The 19216-nt window shown below is 32.8% G+C and overlaps 1 protein-coding gene across 1 annotated transcript in view; it reads left to right on the forward strand.

Annotated features, from left to right (window-relative positions):
- The window catches only part of LOC133184527 (uncharacterized), a 55238-nt gene that overhangs the window by 28359 nt on the left and 7663 nt on the right, over positions 1-19216 (forward strand). Inside the window, 21 exon segments of the mRNA XM_061319617.1 lie at positions 79-362; positions 701-858; positions 1265-1415; positions 2699-2860; positions 3346-3512; positions 6092-6260; positions 6446-6543; positions 6838-6948; positions 7273-7348; positions 7770-7900; positions 8246-8413; positions 9698-9776; positions 9885-9943; positions 11874-11916; positions 14135-14231; positions 14896-15628; positions 16392-16614; positions 17110-17234; positions 17726-17777; positions 18139-18220; positions 18911-19179. Coding sequence (XP_061175601.1) covers positions 79-362; positions 701-858; positions 1265-1415; positions 2699-2860; positions 3346-3512; positions 6092-6260; positions 6446-6543; positions 6838-6948; positions 7273-7348; positions 7770-7900; positions 8246-8413; positions 9698-9776; positions 9885-9943; positions 11874-11916; positions 14135-14231; positions 14896-15628; positions 16392-16614; positions 17110-17234; positions 17726-17777; positions 18139-18220; positions 18911-19179 — 3437 coding nt within the window.

Consider the following 19216-nt stretch of genomic DNA (forward strand, 5'->3'; position numbering starts at 1 on the left):
CAATCATAAGACTATGCGACAATATCTATTTAATTATATTATTATCGTGTAGAAAGATGTTTGCTTGAATCTTTTTAGGTCATTTTGGGACATCTGTAATGACATACTTCAAATTCATGCGATGGCTGTTGTTTCTGAATTTTTATATGATGGTCATTATGTTGTGTCTGACCATGTTGCCACACCTACTGCGACTGAATCACCCTTCACATTTCTACAAGACCGTCCCAGTAAACATCACCAACTCTTCAGGGTTCCATGAGGAGGCTGTTAACTGTACAGAACAGTACAAGGACTTCGTCAGCAATACTGTCTCCTCAGAGGGGGGTGTTAATAAGTTCCTGGATGTACTGCAAGGAACAGTAAGTTAGATACAGTTGAACTTTGATATCTGGAACACCAATATCTCAAACACCATGGATATGTCAAAGTTTTTTGAAAGTACCAACCACTTAATTACTCTTAAAGTATTTTACCCCTGCTATCTCGAAGTCTTTGATATCTCGAAGGTTTTTCTTGGTCCCATTGTGTTTGAGATGACAAGAGCTACAAATTTTTGAAAAAAAGAAAAATACAATTATGATACATTTCCAATCTGATGTGATAGCTAAAAGAGCAATTTTAAGCATCTCTTGTTATGAATATGCCTTTGTTTTAACTAACAAACACACTGTGATCCTACATTTCCCTCCGAATTCAGGGCTGGATGGAAGATACAGTGTTGTTTTACGGAACCTACTTCAACAAGACTTACCATTATGCCTTTTCAGATGGAGAGAAGACATACAACATGAGTTTGTCTTATCTATTGGCCACTGGTGCAGCATTTCTTGTCAGCTTCTTCCTTATTGTCAAAAAGTAAGTCACTATCACTCAGATTTTTTCACCTCTATGCAGCAGTATGTACACCTTTTTTATCTGCCTTTTTAGTATTAAACACCTTTCATAGGACAGATGTCTTTTCATCTGTCATTTAATTTTATGAACAGTTTATATACATGTACATGTATGAAAAACATTACATTTTGGCAATAACCTTTCTAAGAGAGGTTTGTTTTAACTTGCATGTGGATCTGTCTGTTTGTTTTTCTGCCTTTAGAAAATTGGTTTGGCAAGAACTGTGTAAATCATGGACAAAACTGTAGACTTAATACAGAAATGCAATGAGACTCCTATAAAGTAATTGTTTATGGTCAGATGGGAAGTAGTATTGAAAAACTACTTGTACTTGCTTCTGAAATTTCTGATGTGTCACATGTTTCAGTTCAGCCAAAGGCGTGAAGTCTACTGTAATGGATGAGGAAAGCGGTCAGGTGATACAGTTTTGTAATAAGGTGTTTGGAGGATGGGACTACTGTATATCAGATAAGAAAGCAGGCAAACAAAAACACAAGAACCTGTTACTGGAACTAAGGGTACATCAGTTAATGTTTTTTATGTAAAAAAAAAAATCACATACATTTGTAAAAATTGAGACATGTGCCTTTATTACTGCAGACATTTTCTCTCATTTGTTTACGTTACAGTTGAAATGCTTAAGTTATTTACCAAATTTTTGAAATGTCTCCTTATTTTTACCTCACCTGAGCTGAAAGCTCAAGTGAGCTTTTGGGATTACCCGTTGTCCGTTGTCCGTCCGTCTGTAAACTTTTCACATTTTTGACTTCTTCTCAAGAACCACTGGGCCAATTTTAACCAAACTTGGTACAAAGCATCCTTGGGTAAAGGGGAGTTTAAATTGTTAAATTGAAGGGCCAAGTCCCCTTCAAAGGGGAGATAATCAAGAAAATACAAAAATTGGGTGAGGTCATTAAAAAATCTTCTTCTCAAGAACCACTGGGCCAGAAAAAGCTGAAAGTTATGTGGAAGCATCCTGGGGTAGTGTAAATTCTAAATTGTTAAAATCATGACCCCCGGGGGTAGGGCGGGGCCACAATAGGGAATCCAAGTTTTACATTGAAATATGTAGTAAAAATCTTCTCAAGAACCACTGGGCCAGAAAAGCTGAAAGTTATGTGGAAGCATCTTGGGGTAGTGTAGATTGTAAATTGTTAAAATCATGACCCCCGGGGTTAGGGCGGGGCTACAATAGGGAATTCAAGTTTTACATTGAAATATGTAGTAAAAATCTTTAAAAATCATCTTCTTAAGAACCACTGGGCCAGAAAAGCTGAAACTTATGTGGAAGCATCTTGGGGTTGTGTAGATTCTAAATTGTTCAAAACATGACCCCTGGAGGTAGGGCAGGGCCACAATAGGGAATCCAATTTTTACATTGAAATATGTAGTAAAAATCTTCTTCTCAAGATCCACTGGGCCAGAAAAGCTGAAACTAATGTGGAAACATTCTTGGGTAATTTTGATTCTAAATTGTTCAAATCATGACCCTCGGGGGTAGGGCGGGACCACAATAAGTACTACCAGGGGGGGGGGGGGAATCAGGTGAAAAACAGCAAGGCAAAAGTTACTCAGGTGAGTGCTGTGGCCCATGGGCCTCTTGTTGTGAAATAGTTATAAGCAGGATGAAATGTTCATGAATTTTGTAAATGATCTTTAATAATACAAATATACATGAGAATAAAATTTTTATGAGAAGATCAGGTCTCGTGTAATTGCGTGAAAATAAAGTTCTTGTGAACGTAAAAGTTATTTACAGTAATAAATACATTTCAACAGGATGTCTTTTGTCTATCTTTAGGGTGACTTAGAAAACCAGAAATTGTTGTGGAAAAAGGAGAGCAGAACTAAGCGTGAGCGGGCTAAGCTGTATTCTGTGAGGGTAGCTGTCAACTTACTGGTGCTAGGCTTTCTGGGTGGTTCTTTGTATCTTATTTACTACTGCAATAGCAAACTCACAGAGGTATTAACATTTTTTGAAAATATGATATTAGAACTTGATTCAATCTATCTTCAAGATAACTGTACTTGAATTTTTTTCTTGGCATTTCCTTTTCTTTTCATTTTATAAATATTAGAGGAATACACAACAAATATCCTTCCAATGCTTACACATTTATAAAACAGAATTTCCAAATCAAAACCCTGTCCTATAACCATGTCCTCTAGCATGATAGAACATAGCATCAGTTAACAAATTGCTTGATGAATTGTGATATTCCCAAAAATACTGACTGTGCAGAATATATGCTTGCAAGGTTTATTGTTACATTGTATTTGTATAAAACATTCATTATAATAAATATTGCATGAAGTTGGGGGTAACATTGAAAATCTAATGAGGTTGCACCTGGGTTGACAATGGTTTTCAAGGGGTGAATATTTAAATAATTTAATTGTTACCCTTTTAACTATATGCAATATTTATATAATATTTTCTTGTTTCAGTTGAAGAAATTGGTTGAGAATGAATCTCCAATTTTACAAACCATAATTGAGTTCCTGCCTTCAGTGACCATCACAGTTCTCAATGTCATTGTACCCATCATATTCAATAATTTAGTGAGATTTGAAGACTACCTGCCATATTTTGAGATGCAAATCACCCTTCTCAGGTAAAAGATACAAGACAGATAATTCAACTGTGTATATAAAAAAAAGTCAGTGAGGAAATATTATATATCTATTGAATGGGTTTGAAGGCAGCATGAGTTTTGTTGGACCCAAGAACCAAACTGTTTGCCTGAAGCTGTTAGGCCAAAGGCAAACAGTTTGGTTCGAGGGGTCGACAAAATGCATTTTGCCCGAGAACACAGTCAATAAATGTTTTGTTATACCTTTTACTTTTTATTTTGACATAACATGATGTAAATTTTGTTTACCCGCACTGCGGTCAATTCCGTTAAGTTCTGTCTGTTGAACTCCAACGAATGTAAATAAGATACAGCTGACCCCACCCCCTCTGTAATGTAAGCGGTCCAACGTGTCATTGACAGGTCCAATATCCCACTTTGCGCTCAAACATCGATTTTTTTACCGCTCAGCAAAATACTGGAAATGTTAGACTTTTTTAGTATAGAATTATATAGGAAACAATTTTTAAAGGTACAGTCAAACTTTGTTATCTCGAACTCAATGTGACTGAGAAAAAACTTCTAATTATCCGAGGATTCCAGATATCCAGGGTAAAATACTTAAAGAACAAGTGGTTGGGACTTGCAAATCACTTCAACATATGCATGGTATTCAAGATATCCGTGTCCAAGATACAGAAGTTCATCTGTATAACAATATAAAATGATCTCTATCCCAGAATGAATTGGATCCTATTTTTGTGTTGCCTGCCGAGCAAATTTATACCTAGGGATCACTTTTCACCCGCATCTGTCAGTCCGTCTACCTGTCTATCACACCTTTTATCTTGAGTACTTTAAGAGGAAAGGATTTGATATTTTGCTCATGTATTGCTAGGAACAATTGCTTTTGTAAAATACAGACTTTGTGACCTGTACACTTGACCTTTGACCTATTTTTCAAAATTCACGAAGTGCCAATATACACATATTCTTTGACTTTTGAGAGGTAAGCTTGTGCTATTTGGCAAGTGCTCAGACTTGACATGAGACATTTTGAAAAAATATCGACATTATATTATAATGTCCACTTGATCTTTACTTTCACTTAGCTATTTTTCAAGAATACTCCCAAAAATAATGTCTTTTGAATTTTAAGAGGTAGGGCTTTGATTACTGGCTTATATACATGTTTATGACCTCTTACACTTTCTTTCTAACTGTATTTTATGCATATACATTAACCACACAAACTGAAATTGAAATGCATTAATTCTGTTAGCAATCAGAACATCACCAGTCTTTTTTTGTCAAGTCTAGAAAAAAAAAACCCTTATTTTTTCTTGACTTGATGGAAAAGGCTAAATGGTGTTCTCAAATTGACAGAAAAGGCCATGTGATGATCCGATTGTTCTGTAAAATATTGGAAAAAAATTTGGATCGGTATAAAAACTTGGGCTCATTGTTGAATGATCAACTCATATAAATTATAAATTAGTGAATAAATATTTATTTCTAATAAATTCAATTCTTCATTTTAACTAGGGATGTCAACGAATAGTCGACTATTCGACAATCAGTCGAATGGACCGACGATCGAATAATGAAACGACATTCGAATATTATTTTAACTAAATAAATGCAATAAATGAGTGATAGATGAGATGGAATTCTCATCAAAAAATGAGAAACAATCTTTTTTCATATACAGTCGATAATTTTCCTCAACAAAAAAGGTAGATTTTCCATGTACGTATAGAAAGTACAGCAATTATAAATGCTTCACTACTGCGAGAATTAATTGTCAGTAACTGCCTGTGTTGTTTTTGTAATAAATTAACCAATATAATGGGCTTTGTAAAATTATTCATTGGACAATAATCTTTCGTTATTTTAAGTTTGCTCAAATGCAAGGAATAAACCTGTTTTGATACATCGATAATTATTAAAACAGTGCACTTACATTTTATTTCATAATAAGCTTTAAAAAATATCGGTTGGCAATTTTTTAATGCTTACTAAATAAAAAAAAATGACCGCATGTACAGGCCGATTTATGAATTCTATTTATGGGGAAATAATAAATTTTGGAGAATTAGGTTTCTAAATTTATTTCATAGAATCACGCTAATAGATCCATGCATTACGTTGCATTAATTTTGATGTTACTTTTTAAATAGAGATAAGTAAAAAAGGTTTCTGAGTATGTACCAATGAAGTATGAAATAAAATTTTATTTTCAGAAAATGTTCCGAATATTCGACTATCGTTCGAATAATGCAATCGAATGATCGACTAAGGAAAATAAATATTTTGACATCCCTAATTTTAACTGAATTTCTATTGATTTTTAACATTTATGATTAATATTATCTATCACAATCTTTTGTCCATGGATGTTTTTCCTTTCCTTCCTTGAACTAGTTATAATAGTTTTAAAGCTAAAGGGTGGTCATTTTTGTTCAAGCATTAACTGTTTGATGCTTTAGCAGGCAACACATGAATTCCTTGGAACACTCCAGTTATATGTTTCGATATTAGAATGTAATTAAGAATATAAAAGAATGTGACAATGATGGCAAAACATGATGGAGAAATACATGTTCTGATTTTTACTGTAGAACTGTGATTCTGAGACTAGCCTCTTTGTTTACACTGATGGTCTCCTTGTATCCAATGGTGGTGGAAAAAAATGAGGAGTATACGAGCAAATGTGGAAATAAGCACTGGGAATTTAAAACAATTAATTCTACCAACACATCAGACAGCAAAGGAAAAATACCAATTAAGGTAGATAACATGTACATTTAGACTTGGTGAGGCTACCTTTTTTAGTCCCATACTAGTGAAACCACAGAGGATGATAGAGGTTTTTCTTAATTTCCATCTGCCTGTCTATATGTTCCACTTGGTTATCTAGACATTTTTTCCTCGATTGAGTTGTTGAAGACTATGAAGACTTATTTTCGTTGTAGTGTTGGGAGACATATGTGGGACAGCAGATCTACAAACTTATTATCTTAGATTTCCTTGTTCCCTTCATACTGACATTTATCGTGGAGTATCCGAGAAGGTACTGTATATATGATTTATTTCATGTGTACAGTATTTGGCGGAAATTGATTTTTCAACAACTTAGCTTAGATTTGATTTAGCACTTTTTGAATGTGCTTTACATGAACATGTATACACAAGACATTTATCAACGTACTTGATTTAGTGAAAGCTGCTTTCCGCAAAAGGTGCTAAATAGAATACACATGCAGTCAAATGTAATAAGTTAACAGTATTTCATTTGTGTTTGATGTAACTTCAAATATGTTGTGTTAAAGTAACAGTTACTTCAATTTTTTTAAATATAATGCAGGCTGGTGTACCAAAGGTTTAAAGAAAATAAGGTGGTAAATATGATTGGACAGCAAGAATTTGACCTTCCCAAGGCCGTACTGGACCTTGTATACACACAGACACTCTGCTGGTACGTTTTACACTTTTTATCATGAAATCCAAATCAAAATCAGTGTTAAAGAATAAAGTACATGTATATATCTGGATGTACTATATTGGTGGTATGGTGTGCTCTGTTATCAAGAGACGTGTCCTGTTTTTGATTTTTTGTTCTTCAGAATGGAAAATAGAATGTTTTTCAGGAATTTTGTTTATGAAATATGTATACAGTGTATAAAAAGGACATATCTAATTTTAATACATGAACTGATACTTATAAAACCTCTCTATCCATTCAAGTGCTAGTATATAAACTGTGTTGTAAACTACATGTGCATATTTGCTTGTCTTTCAGGATGGGACTGTTTTTCTGCCCTCTTATTCCAATGATGGTATTTGTCAAGTGCTTTATCTTCTTTTATGTGAAAAAGGTTTGTGCTATTTCATTGCATTTCAAAAGAAAATTTCAGTTTTTTCTCCTCTGCTCATTGTATATGCATCCTATTTCAAAAGAAAATTTCAGTCCCTCCCCCCCCCCCCTCCAATTTTTTTGTTTTGTTTTAAACCCTTCATGTACCATATTAATCTTAAAACTTAATAGACAGCAAGCTTTTATTTGTATATATACAACATTGGGGTGATGGTTGAGGCTTTGATATGTGGCGATTATGCAAAGGCACGTGAAGCATTGTTTTTTTACAAACAAAATTTTGTTCTAAATTATTTCCTATTCATGTTACCTCAGGGTTTTTAGATACTTTTTCCCCTCATGACAGTCATCTAAATGTTTGATTGTGCTTTTGTTTTTTTTTTTTGGTAGTGTTTTAACTTCCATTTCTTTTGTACATGTAGGGAACTGTCCTAAACAACTGTATTCAGCCAATACGACCCTTCAGAACCTCCAAATCAACATCCTTATTCATCGCAGTTCTCTTCATCTCTTTTGTCATTTCTGCTGGACCTCTGTCATACATGATAGGAATGTAAGAGGCATTTTGTTTTACATTTATGAAAGACTTGTAGATCAATTTATGTATTAAATTAAATCTTGTTCATAGTATTTATAATAAAGAAATAGTGTTAATGATAAAGAAACATTCATATATATTCTAGAATTACTTAATGCGCTACCCAAGGAGAATAATCTCGTGTGATATGATAAACAGATATGGTTACAAAACTTTTCATTAATCTCATAACAATAAAGATTCATATCTTTAAATTCTTAAGTTTTAATGGTAAATTGTTAAAATATAAATTCAAACATATAATACCTATGTTATGCTTTGCAGGTTAGAATATTAGTTTTCTTATGTCTTTTGTAACAGGATTTCACCGTCCCAGAGTTGTGGGCCTTTCCGAGTGTATAGTGTATCTAACTTTGTGTTTTTTGACACAGTCCGGAATTTGATTTCTACATTTCCCTTCGAGGCACGGGAAGCTTTTCACTATGTAGGCACTATGGCCTTTTTCCTTCCAGCTATAATTATTGTATGGTAAGTCTTCTCTTTTATTATACCAGTTTTACTTATAATATATCTCTGATTTTCATTTGATTAAAAAAAAACTCTCTAAGATTCTCTGATTTTTTTAGCTCACCTGAGCCGAAGGCTCAAGTGAGCTTTTCTGATCAAAATTTGTCGGTGTCTGTCGTCGTTGTTGGCGGCGGCGCCGTTGTCGTTAACTTTTCACAATTTCATCTTCCTCTCCAGAACCACTGGGCCAATTTCAACTAAACTTGACACAGAGTATTCTTTGGTAAAGGGGATTCAAGTTTCTTCAAATGAAGGGCCACATCCTCCTCCAAGGGGAGATAATTACAAAATAGTGAAAAATTAATGGCATCTTTTAAAATCTTCTTCTCAAGAAACAATGGGCCAGGAAAGATGAAGCTCATGTGGAATCATTGTCAGGTAGTGTAGATTCAAGTTTGTTCAAATCATGACCCTGGGGGTAGGGTGGGGCCACAATGGACGATCAAAGTTTTACATAGGAATATATAGGAAAAATCTTCAAAAATCTTCTTCTCAAGAACAACAAAGCCATGATTGGTCATATTTATGTGAAAGCATCTTCAGATGGTGTAGATTCAAATTTGTTCAAATCATGACCCCCAGGGGTTGGGTGGGGCCACAAAGGACGATCCAAGTTTTATATAGGAGTGTATAGGAAAAATCTTCAAAAATCTTCTTCCCAAGAACATATTTATTTAAAAGCATCCTCAGATAGTGTAAATTCAAGTTTGTTCAAATCATGACCCAGGGGGTAGGGTGGTGCCACAATGAAAGTTTAAACTTGTAGGAAAAGAACCCACAGTTAGTCAAAGAAATATATAAGCATCCTTAATTAGTGTATAGATTCAATTTTGTTCAAATCATACCCCTCAACAACCCCCCCCCCCCTTTAGGGGTAGGTCGGGATCACTTATGCATGTAAACTTTTCAATACTGAACTTATTTTTGCTTTTTCCTAGCCACATTGCTCAGGTGAGTGTTGTGGCCCATGGGCCTCTTGTTTTTATATTCCTTCAGTGTATACAGGTTAATCTTAATTTTGCTGAATTTATAAAGTCTGTTTTCTAGCATCTTGCAGTAAAATCACGTTTTTTATTTTCTATTTCAGTTAGAATCTTGAGAATATTTAAATTATTGTAATTTTGATGGCTTTGAATTAGAATAGACTTAAAACTTTGTAGCATTATTTCTACATGTTTGTGTTTGAATGAATTTTTTTCATATGCAGTCTTATACATATCTTTAATTTTTTTTTTTAATTTGCAGTTTCATTATGTATTTTTACTGTATGCAATCCATTGGTTACAAAAGGAAAGCTAAGTTGTTAAGAGAGCAGCTAATAATGGTGAGTATTAACATTTAAGAGAATTGTAATCTATTGCATACTTCATAAAACATATTTATATAGATAGATCTTTAGAAACTTTGATATGACATGCAAATTTTATTTTAGGAGGGAAAAGACAAACAATTTCTCCTTGCCAGAGTCAATGAAGCATGGAAGTATTTGGAGTGATGAATTTGTGACATATATGTATCAGTATACAGAACTATAATTGCATATTAAATTTAAAAGAAGAAAAGAAAGAAAAAACAAGCAAATAATCAACAACAACAAAATGAAGATATGATATGTATTCAAAATAACTTTTTTTTAATCAATTAATTCACAATATACCAAAGTCAGGTTTACTGATTATGCATATAAAGATCAAATTTTAATGTCTGAAATTCTTGTTAATTTTTTATTAGCTTTCTGATATTTAAAATAACAATTTTCTAAAAGAGCAATAGCTAGAGTGATTCCCCTTTGCACAGAATGCATTGTATAGTTTGATAATTCATTTAATACAAAGTTTCAGTTTGTAAATCATAAGTTGAATGCAATGACAGAATAAAAATTTAACTTATTCACTGTTGTGACATGTTGCAAGGTAAACTGCAATAAATTGGAGAAAAAAAATTGTCAAAGGTGTGTACTTTAATTATATTGCATGACAATCACTCTCATTCATCAAATTGCTCATGTATGACGTAAATATCTGAAAGATACATTTAACTAAATCCTTCTTTATTAAAAGGTGCAACTAAAAAAAAATTATAAGGTAATGTAAATATATTTCAAAGGAATGGTTGTACATCATGTATATGCATCTTTCAATGCACACACCAGCTGTCACCATAAGGTAATAGACATGTATATTAGAAAAGCTACTTTACAAAGTTATTAATAGAAGAAACCATGAATTACTTAGCATTTCTACTGAATAAATGATAAATACTGTACACTGTTAATCCTTTTTTGTACACAAGTTGTAAATACAGTATTAAAAAAAAAAAAAATTACTCCCTAAGGCACCCCATTCTGGGACAATAAACGCGGTCTAGGCTATCAAATTTAAATATGAACAGAAAATCAATGAAGATTGCAGTGGTCCAAGATTTACCTCCGATTTGAAGGAAACACCCCTTTATAGCAGGTGAATTTTGAATAGCTATAAATCTTTGATAGATTACAACAGTGCATGTGGAGTTTAAAATAGTGGTTATAATATTGTCAATAGTGCAGTGTTAAATTATGTACCCAACCGTATGGTGTTGTTGAAGAGAAAATACAGGTAAGTTTTACCACTGAAAGATATTTATTGATGCATGAAGATTTGGTTAAAGTGGGATATGGGTGTTCTATTATTCAATAAAATCACTGATATGAGAAGAATGTATAACTATTTACATGTTTATATGCCGGATATTGACAAACTTTATTGCCCTTTTATACCCGAGGTCATACGTTTTTACGATAAATTGAGAAAGACCTGGCTCCATGTATAATGCTTTCTTATAAGAATTAATTTATGGAAGTATTTTTCATCATAAATAATCATTGAATTTGTTAAGGTGTCTGTCAATATTTTTTTTACATTTGATCTTCATTATAAAATATTTTTTTTTTTGTATGACATGATTTACAACAAATTATACTTTGAATTATCTGTTATGGAGTCCATTGATTTTTCACATTTTTAATCTAAGTCTCTCTCCCTCTATTCTCTCTCTCTGTCTCTCTCTCTGTCTCTGGACTTAAATTTCAACATTCTGATTTTTTTTTTAAAGCATTCAGATGAGGAATTATCACATATGACATATTATCATTCATAGACAGTATCCAAACAATGTAATGTGAGAATGCAGACTAGATTTTGAAATCCTTTCAAAAATGAAAGAATTTGCATAGGTAAATTTAAGCAAGTTCTTTGGTTTCAATAACATACATGTAAAACATTACCTGTTTGATACTATGGTTTTTATCATTTAAAGGAAGTTTTTTTTTTCTCATTTCTATTGATTTATTGTAAAAAGTTCATTGTCCTAGTAATTATACCCATGGGATAACCATTAGCACAGTGTTATTGACTGGTGTAAATCAATTGTAATTTAATAGACCAACCATAGTGGTGTTACATGGAATTTTGGAGAACATGAAGGTAAAAAAGCTTAAAATGGTTTTCCCCATTTTATTTTTATTAATATTATTCTTTTTGAAATTCTAGCTTAGTACCTGTAATTAGTAGGAAGTTTTGCTTTGTCATCTTTTGTGTTAAATATTATGCACAGCATGGCTCCTATAGAAATTTCCATATAGAATTCTGGTAATTTAACTTTATATCTTCCTCAATGAACCTGACTGTTACATGTATGTACCAGTACATTTACATCCCAGAATTTGATATCTAGAGATTTCGGTCGGCATATCTGTGATTAAGAGGTGTGCACATTAAAAACACTTGAAATATAAGAGATGAAAAAATTATTTGGTAAATATTATACTTGGAGATTATAAAGACAAATATTTCTCAGATAGAAAAAGGCACAGACAACAAAGTTGATTATATGGCAGTATATGAAACATGTATATATATGTTTCAGGATAATATAAAGATATATACAGCTGAAAGAGAAGAGAGAGAGAGCTAGAGTTCAGTGTCAGGTTTACCCCCTAAAATTGTAAAGTTAAAGATAATTCATGTTTTTATCTTTGAAAAAAAAAAAATGAATTATCAGAGAATGGGGTATAAATAAAGGCTTTATTTCTAAATTCTTGCAAGGCAAGAGCTTCTGGGGGCTTGATATTGGTTTTGTTTCTTAAAAATATATGTACTCTTACTAATTTTAATCATTGATAATGATGAAAAAAATGTCTATTAAGATTTCTTTTTTGTTTTTGCTCTACTAAATCTTGAGAATTCAGGAGCTTTTGGGGACTTCAACCCTTGGTCCCCTTTTGCCCTGGATCCACTTGGGGCCTCAAGATAGCCCCCAGACCCTCTGCTTATTCATGCAGTTGGTGCCCCCTTTCCTCAACTTCAAATCCTGGATCTGCCCCTGGAGAGAGACTGAGTACCTGCAAGTATATTGTATACTTTTATATTTTCAGCCTGATTTAAACTTCTTTATTTTGATGGTCATGTGGAAGGTTTGATTTTTTTATCAGACTGATATATTTTTTGTCTACAAAGCAGAAAGCTCTGAGTTTTCAATATTTGTTTGAGCTTTACATGTACCAACAATTTTCTGATGCATGTGGGAGACTCAAACAGATCACTTAATTTGTCCATCTGTCTGTCTTGTTACAAATTAAAAGAAAATGTCCATTCCGTTAAGTCAAGATTACAGCATCAAATTTGAAAGAATGTTCTAGCTAGGTCTTTTTATCAGCCTGTGTGAGAAAATGTTCCAAATATATGTGAATACAAAATATTAATATACAATGTCATATTGTGCATTTTATGTGAAATAATTATGATGAAAATATTCTGTGCCAATTTAATTGGAGAAAAATCTTGTCTTAGAACAATTTTGGTAAATGTATACATTCAGTATACACTGTACATTGTTAATTGGCCAGATAATGGAACATAATTTAAGTGTTGTGAATGATGACTTCCTGGTTCATAAGTGTATACAGTATTTGCTGTGCATCATTATAAATGAGCAAGGAGTTTAGAATATACAAAAATGGAAAATGTTTAATCATTTTTTTTCTAAAAATAATTGTGATGTAAATGTCAATAAAAGGATACAATAGAAAAGTTATTTTTTAAAAGCAGGCTAATAATAAGCTATACATAAAAAATTAATATACATGCATTAACTATTTATAGCAGGGATCAACCTGAAATAATTATATGCATATACATGTACTAAGCTTTTCTTCACTATAAATTGCATCAAAAAGATTTGTTTCCTGCACGATGAACAAATTAAATCCATGTTGTGCCTTACATTATTTTCATTTCTATTAAGTATTTTGCAGATCAACTTTAAATTTACACTTTTTCATCAATGAAAAAAAAATCATTGCATACAAATTACATGTGTTTTGATGTGCCATTGTCTAAATTGACAAATGGGAACTAGTATAGGCCCTACAACGGGATTTAGAATTGAAGGACCAAGGTGAGGGATGGGGAAAAGTGTAAGAAACATCACCAAGAGAAAGAAGACACCCCCCCCCCCTTTAGATTAAAAATGTAAAATTGTCGCTGCAATTTTAAATAAAAGATGTTTTCAGTCACCAAAATAAATAAATAAATCGGAAATATTTTATATTACAAGTTAATTGTAAAGAATTAAAAAAAAAAATACTCAGTGCAAATGTAAATCTAGAGTTATCTCTCTTGTCCTTGAAAAATGTAAACAAAGATGGCCACTAATAACATAAGTGGAAGTGGCGAGAAGGGATGTGAGGATTTGTGCACTGTGTATCCTGAAGAGAGAGTACCGCTGATGTCAGCGGAAGGTAGGAATCTTACAGCAAGCAGACAGTTGTAGATTTTCTTTGTGTTTCCTGTCTATTTCCGCCAGTATTCGGCCGCAATAGGTAACAAGCTGCTAACAGCTGATTTAGTGATTAGTCACACAGGCAACTTTTTGAAGAAAAACAATTTTAGTAAGTCATATAAATAGGAATTAACCAAAAAATTAGTGAAAAAAATGTATAGATATAATCAACATGTAGATCCTTTTTTTTTTTATATCGGTAATGTTTACATGAGATTACTCATGTTGTCGGTAACATATTGCATTATATTTACTAATATTAAAAAGAGGTGACGTTAATTCACGTCTATGACTCTTCACATGCACTTTGCCTATCCCAGATAAATTGTCAAGGGAAAGCACATTGTAGTAAACTATGAAAAAAATCACAAAGAATTCATTCTTTCTTTCAAAGTACATTTACCTAGACAAGCAATTGATGTACACATGATATAATGTTTAATATCTTATCTTGAGCTCCCCTCCTAAAAAAAGAACATTTTTTCAGTAACTAACAACATTGGGACATTTACTTTATAACATAGTATATATGTTTCTTACGTCAAAATGTGTGATCATGCAAATGAATAATATGTATACATGCTTATTATTTTGTTTCAGAAATGTTTTATTTTAATTTTCAGAACGCAGACTTGCTAAGAGAAGGAGACATATTGGAGATGATGTCTTGGTAGCCTCAGATTCTGAAGTTGTAAACCATCGTCCTAAGTCTGATATTCCTCTTGTAGATGTCAGAAAACTTCGGAAGGAAAGGGATAAAAAGTATCAGTCACAACCTTTAGATTTAAACTTAGATTACCCTTCAGTGGATGTGGAAAGTTTAAAGAGGGACAGTGTCAAAAAATCCTTATCTGACAGTCCACAGAATGATGTCAGTGGGTTAACAGAAGATAAACTCAGGGAAGAGAGACAAATAAAATTTAAATCACAGCCTGTAGAGATGTCTGATGCCTGGTATTCAGGAATGGAGGAAGAAAGAGGGTACCAGTCCAGAGCCCCTCTTAGGGCAGGTCCTAGGGGGGACAGGATGCAATATCAGTCCATGCCTCCGCTGGATATAGATGAGGGTTATGAGCCAGGGCCTTCAAGAAAAGAAGATTCCCCCAGAAGGGATAGATTTAGACAGTACCAGTCAGGTCCTCCTCTTGACATGAGGGATGAACCTCCCATGGATTATGGTGGGAGGGATTTACCTGAAGTAGATAGGAGGGAAAATATACCTGGTCCTTCTAGAGATCAAAGTGATGGATATTACAGAGGGAGAGAAAGACCTAGAAATGACCAGTTGGGGCCACAGGGAGATAGATTAAGAGATGATAGGAGAATGTACAGGACTGATAATGTAGATTACAACAGGTATTATGCCCTCATCATTAATCTGTATTCTTTGAAAAATTAGCGTCACAGTCATGCTTCCTAAAACAGGGCTGCAAGCAAGGGAGGGAGGGACCATCCAAGACTTATTTTCCCACCGTGTAATATTTTTAAGTCACCTGAGACAGGTGAAATGTTGTTCTCTCTCTCCTTTCATCTGTTGTTGTTATGTTTTAACTTCTCTTATTTTTGACTTCTATTAGAAACAATGAGCTAATCTCATCCAAACTAGCCCAAAAACATCTGACGATAGGAACCACTGAGTCATAATTGACAAGACTTATGTGGAAGTTAGTTCATTTAGAGAAGATTAAATGTGTTCAAACTATAGTCTTCAGGGCCAGGATGGATCACAGAAAGGGTCCAATATTTTACATAGAAATATTTCAGAAAATTAAGAGGAAAAAAAGCATTACAATTTAGTATCATATATAAGGAATTTCAACAGTGGAAATTTGTGTTTGTTCAAATTACAGCCATTTGGGCAACAAAGGGAGTCCAAAGTTAACATACAATGTGTAATAAAATGTATAGTAAAAATTTTAAAGAGATTTCAAAAGCTTCTTTCTGGCATGTATAACCCAGTTACTTGTACTGTAAAATCAATTTTTTTGAACTGTTCTAAGAAAAATTTAAGATTTTACATGAATTATCAACTTGTAAAGAAAAGTTACATTTAATATCCATGCTCTAAATCCTTTGTTCAGTGATCATACAAAGAAAAAGAAATGTTTTCTGTTTACAGAAATGACATGGAGAATAACAACATTAGCAGCAGACCAGCGGTAGAACTGTCAGAAGTCTTCCCACACATCAACAGTACCGATGGGAAAGGGACATTAATCCGTCATCGTAGAAAGTCCAGCAGGAAAATGGGTTTTGGGGAACCAGATTATAGTGATGATGATGACGACAAAACTCTGCCCAGTCAGAAAGCCATCCAGCGAAATCGCACAAAGTCAATCAAAGTAAGTCATTCAGTATGAAGTTATTTAAACCACGTAAAGATCATTCTACATTCATCTGAAAAAAAAAATGTTTCAATTGTCTTTTAAAGTGCTCTTTAAGAATTTGTATTTCCTCTAAAAAAAAAAAAAAAGATTTAGGTATACTGTTTAGAATGCATAAGTGTTTTAATTTTGATTGTGGCTAATAATTTTTTGGGATAATTGCTTTAGCCATCTGATCATTGATTTAATTAGCTGGTAATATTGAGAATCATTGATTCTCATGAAATTTATTATTCCCTTGCAATGGAGTTGGAGGGGATATAGTGACACACATGTGTGTGTGAATGGAAGTAACACAAGCAATAATTTATATCGGGATAGATGTGCCATTTTTGCGAGGGGGTGCTCCGCTTTGTGGTGCCCTTGTCAGATATTTGGCACTGGACATAAAATGAACTGCAGTTAGAATTAAACATGTATGTGAGCACTTAGAATTATAATATATGACTTTAGGAAAGAAGAATGGAACTGGAAGAAGAAAAGAAGTCACATCCCAGACCAAAGTCACTGGCAGAGAAATACAATGAACTTAAGAACAAAGGGACCTTAACTCCTGGGGATGTGGCAACAATAGTCAGGTACAGTGAAGATAACATCACCAGAGTCCTCTGTATTTCCTTCACCTCTATTATTTTATGTTTTATCAACTAGGCTATATATTTCATATTTCCCTCATTTTTTTCCTAACCAAATTGTTGGTGTCACTCAGAATAGAAAAAATGTTTAAAATGCTCTTTCACCTATTGTTTTAAAACTTGGTGATTTAGTTATTAATTATTTTTTACACTCATCTTATTTTTGTTAAACATTTTTGCCACTGTTACAAGAATCTGGCTCCCTATCAGTCTGTCCATTTGTCTGTTTGTTCTCATGATATTGATATTAAAGCATATATTTTCTCTGATCTTGGCTCAATCTCGTATCAAAAAAGATATATTTTAAGGATTATATTCATAAAACAAAATTTAATAGAAGTGCTTTTTAAGAATATAAATGAGGGAATAATCCATTGATTGATATTACTGTCTCTATATTAAATAAATAGATCTGTGTAAATTTTCATTTAAAGGGAGTCAACTCTTACTCGAATGAATAATATAGCTTCAGGAGCTGAATCCAAGGTAATATATTAATTATCAAGTGAACTAGGAAATTGTTATGATTTATTATATAAATGATTAGCAATCCAGATTGATTCATTTATTTTATATTTTATTCCTTGTTTACAGAATAATTACTCATAATTATATATTGATTAATTTTCACAAGTAATTAATATATCATTTTTCACTCTGCAGTATTGAAGAAAGACAAATGTGTAGTTGTTGATCATCATAAAATCCCCTTCCTAAGTTTATTGATCAAAATCTGCACATTTCATCATAAATGTATCTATATAGAGAATTGTTTGACAATTGGAGAAAGATAATTTTTTCTTCTACAAAAATATTTTTATGTTCATTTGTCACATTTTTTTTAAAGGAATGGCATAAATTCAAACTGAAAAAGAAAGAGTTTTTAGATAGATTTACGATTTGGGCTGGAACTTTGAAGGAGGTGGAAGGTAAGTCGGTTCATGATCCCAACAGAGTGGCACGTACTTAATTACTTACGTATTACTCTATACAATTGATTGGTAATTTTACTATATAACAGGAATTTTTTGCAACCATCTAATGTTGGCATTATTAGGGATGGTCTTAGCAATAACAAATTACCTATTTAGAAATGTCACTAATAATCAGATCAGTATTATTTTTTTTGAAAATGAATATAAAGTTATTCCCAACATCCCTAAAATTTGATTACACTAATAAGGAATGCCCTATTGTAGGATAAAATCGCTAAATTTACCAGTAGCTAAAATAATCCTTTATATGGTATATTATTAAATCATTGAGTAATTCGTGATAGAAAGATATACCTAATGATGACAGAATTGAAAAAATTTAAAATACTTGAGTTTTATCCATAGAATTCTTGTTAAGGCAAATTCAGTAGGAATTATGAACTATAAGAAAAATGTCAAAGTTTAAGTTTTTGTATTTTAAGTGTTAGCCCTCTCTGTATTATTTTGAAGAAAAAAACTTTGTGTATTTCTGACAGAATTTTTTCACATTTACTGTGTATGTTCATAATACGTACAGTTATATTTGTAACCAGCTGAAGTGATAATTTCACTAGCAAAGTCCAGATAATCGTTTTCAGATTGTTAATGTGGAACTGCTGTATATACTGATTTCTGTTTATATAGGTCAATATGGAACAGCAGTGATGACTTATTTCCGATTCATAAAATGGCTGATGTTCTTGAATATCTACATTATGATAATAATGTTTTGTGTAATAACTGTCCCCTATCTGGCTCTGGGCCCATATAATTTTAATTCATCACTTTCTGATGCTAATGTATCTGGATATATGGAAGCCATCATTTGTACAACTGAATATGAAGTCTACCAGAAAAATCTGACAGATGCGGAAACTTTGGGACAGAAAGTGCTGGATTTTCTGCAAGGCACTGTGAGTTAATTTTGGCATAATATATGTTCTTCTGCCG

The sequence above is a fragment of the Saccostrea echinata genome, unplaced genomic scaffold (genome assembly GCF_033153115.1).
Source record: "Saccostrea echinata isolate AGI-Se365-2 ecotype Australia unplaced genomic scaffold, CSIRO_AGI_Sech_v1 ptg000010l, whole genome shotgun sequence".
NCBI classification, from domain to species: Eukaryota; Metazoa; Mollusca; class Bivalvia; order Ostreida; family Ostreidae; genus Saccostrea; species Saccostrea echinata.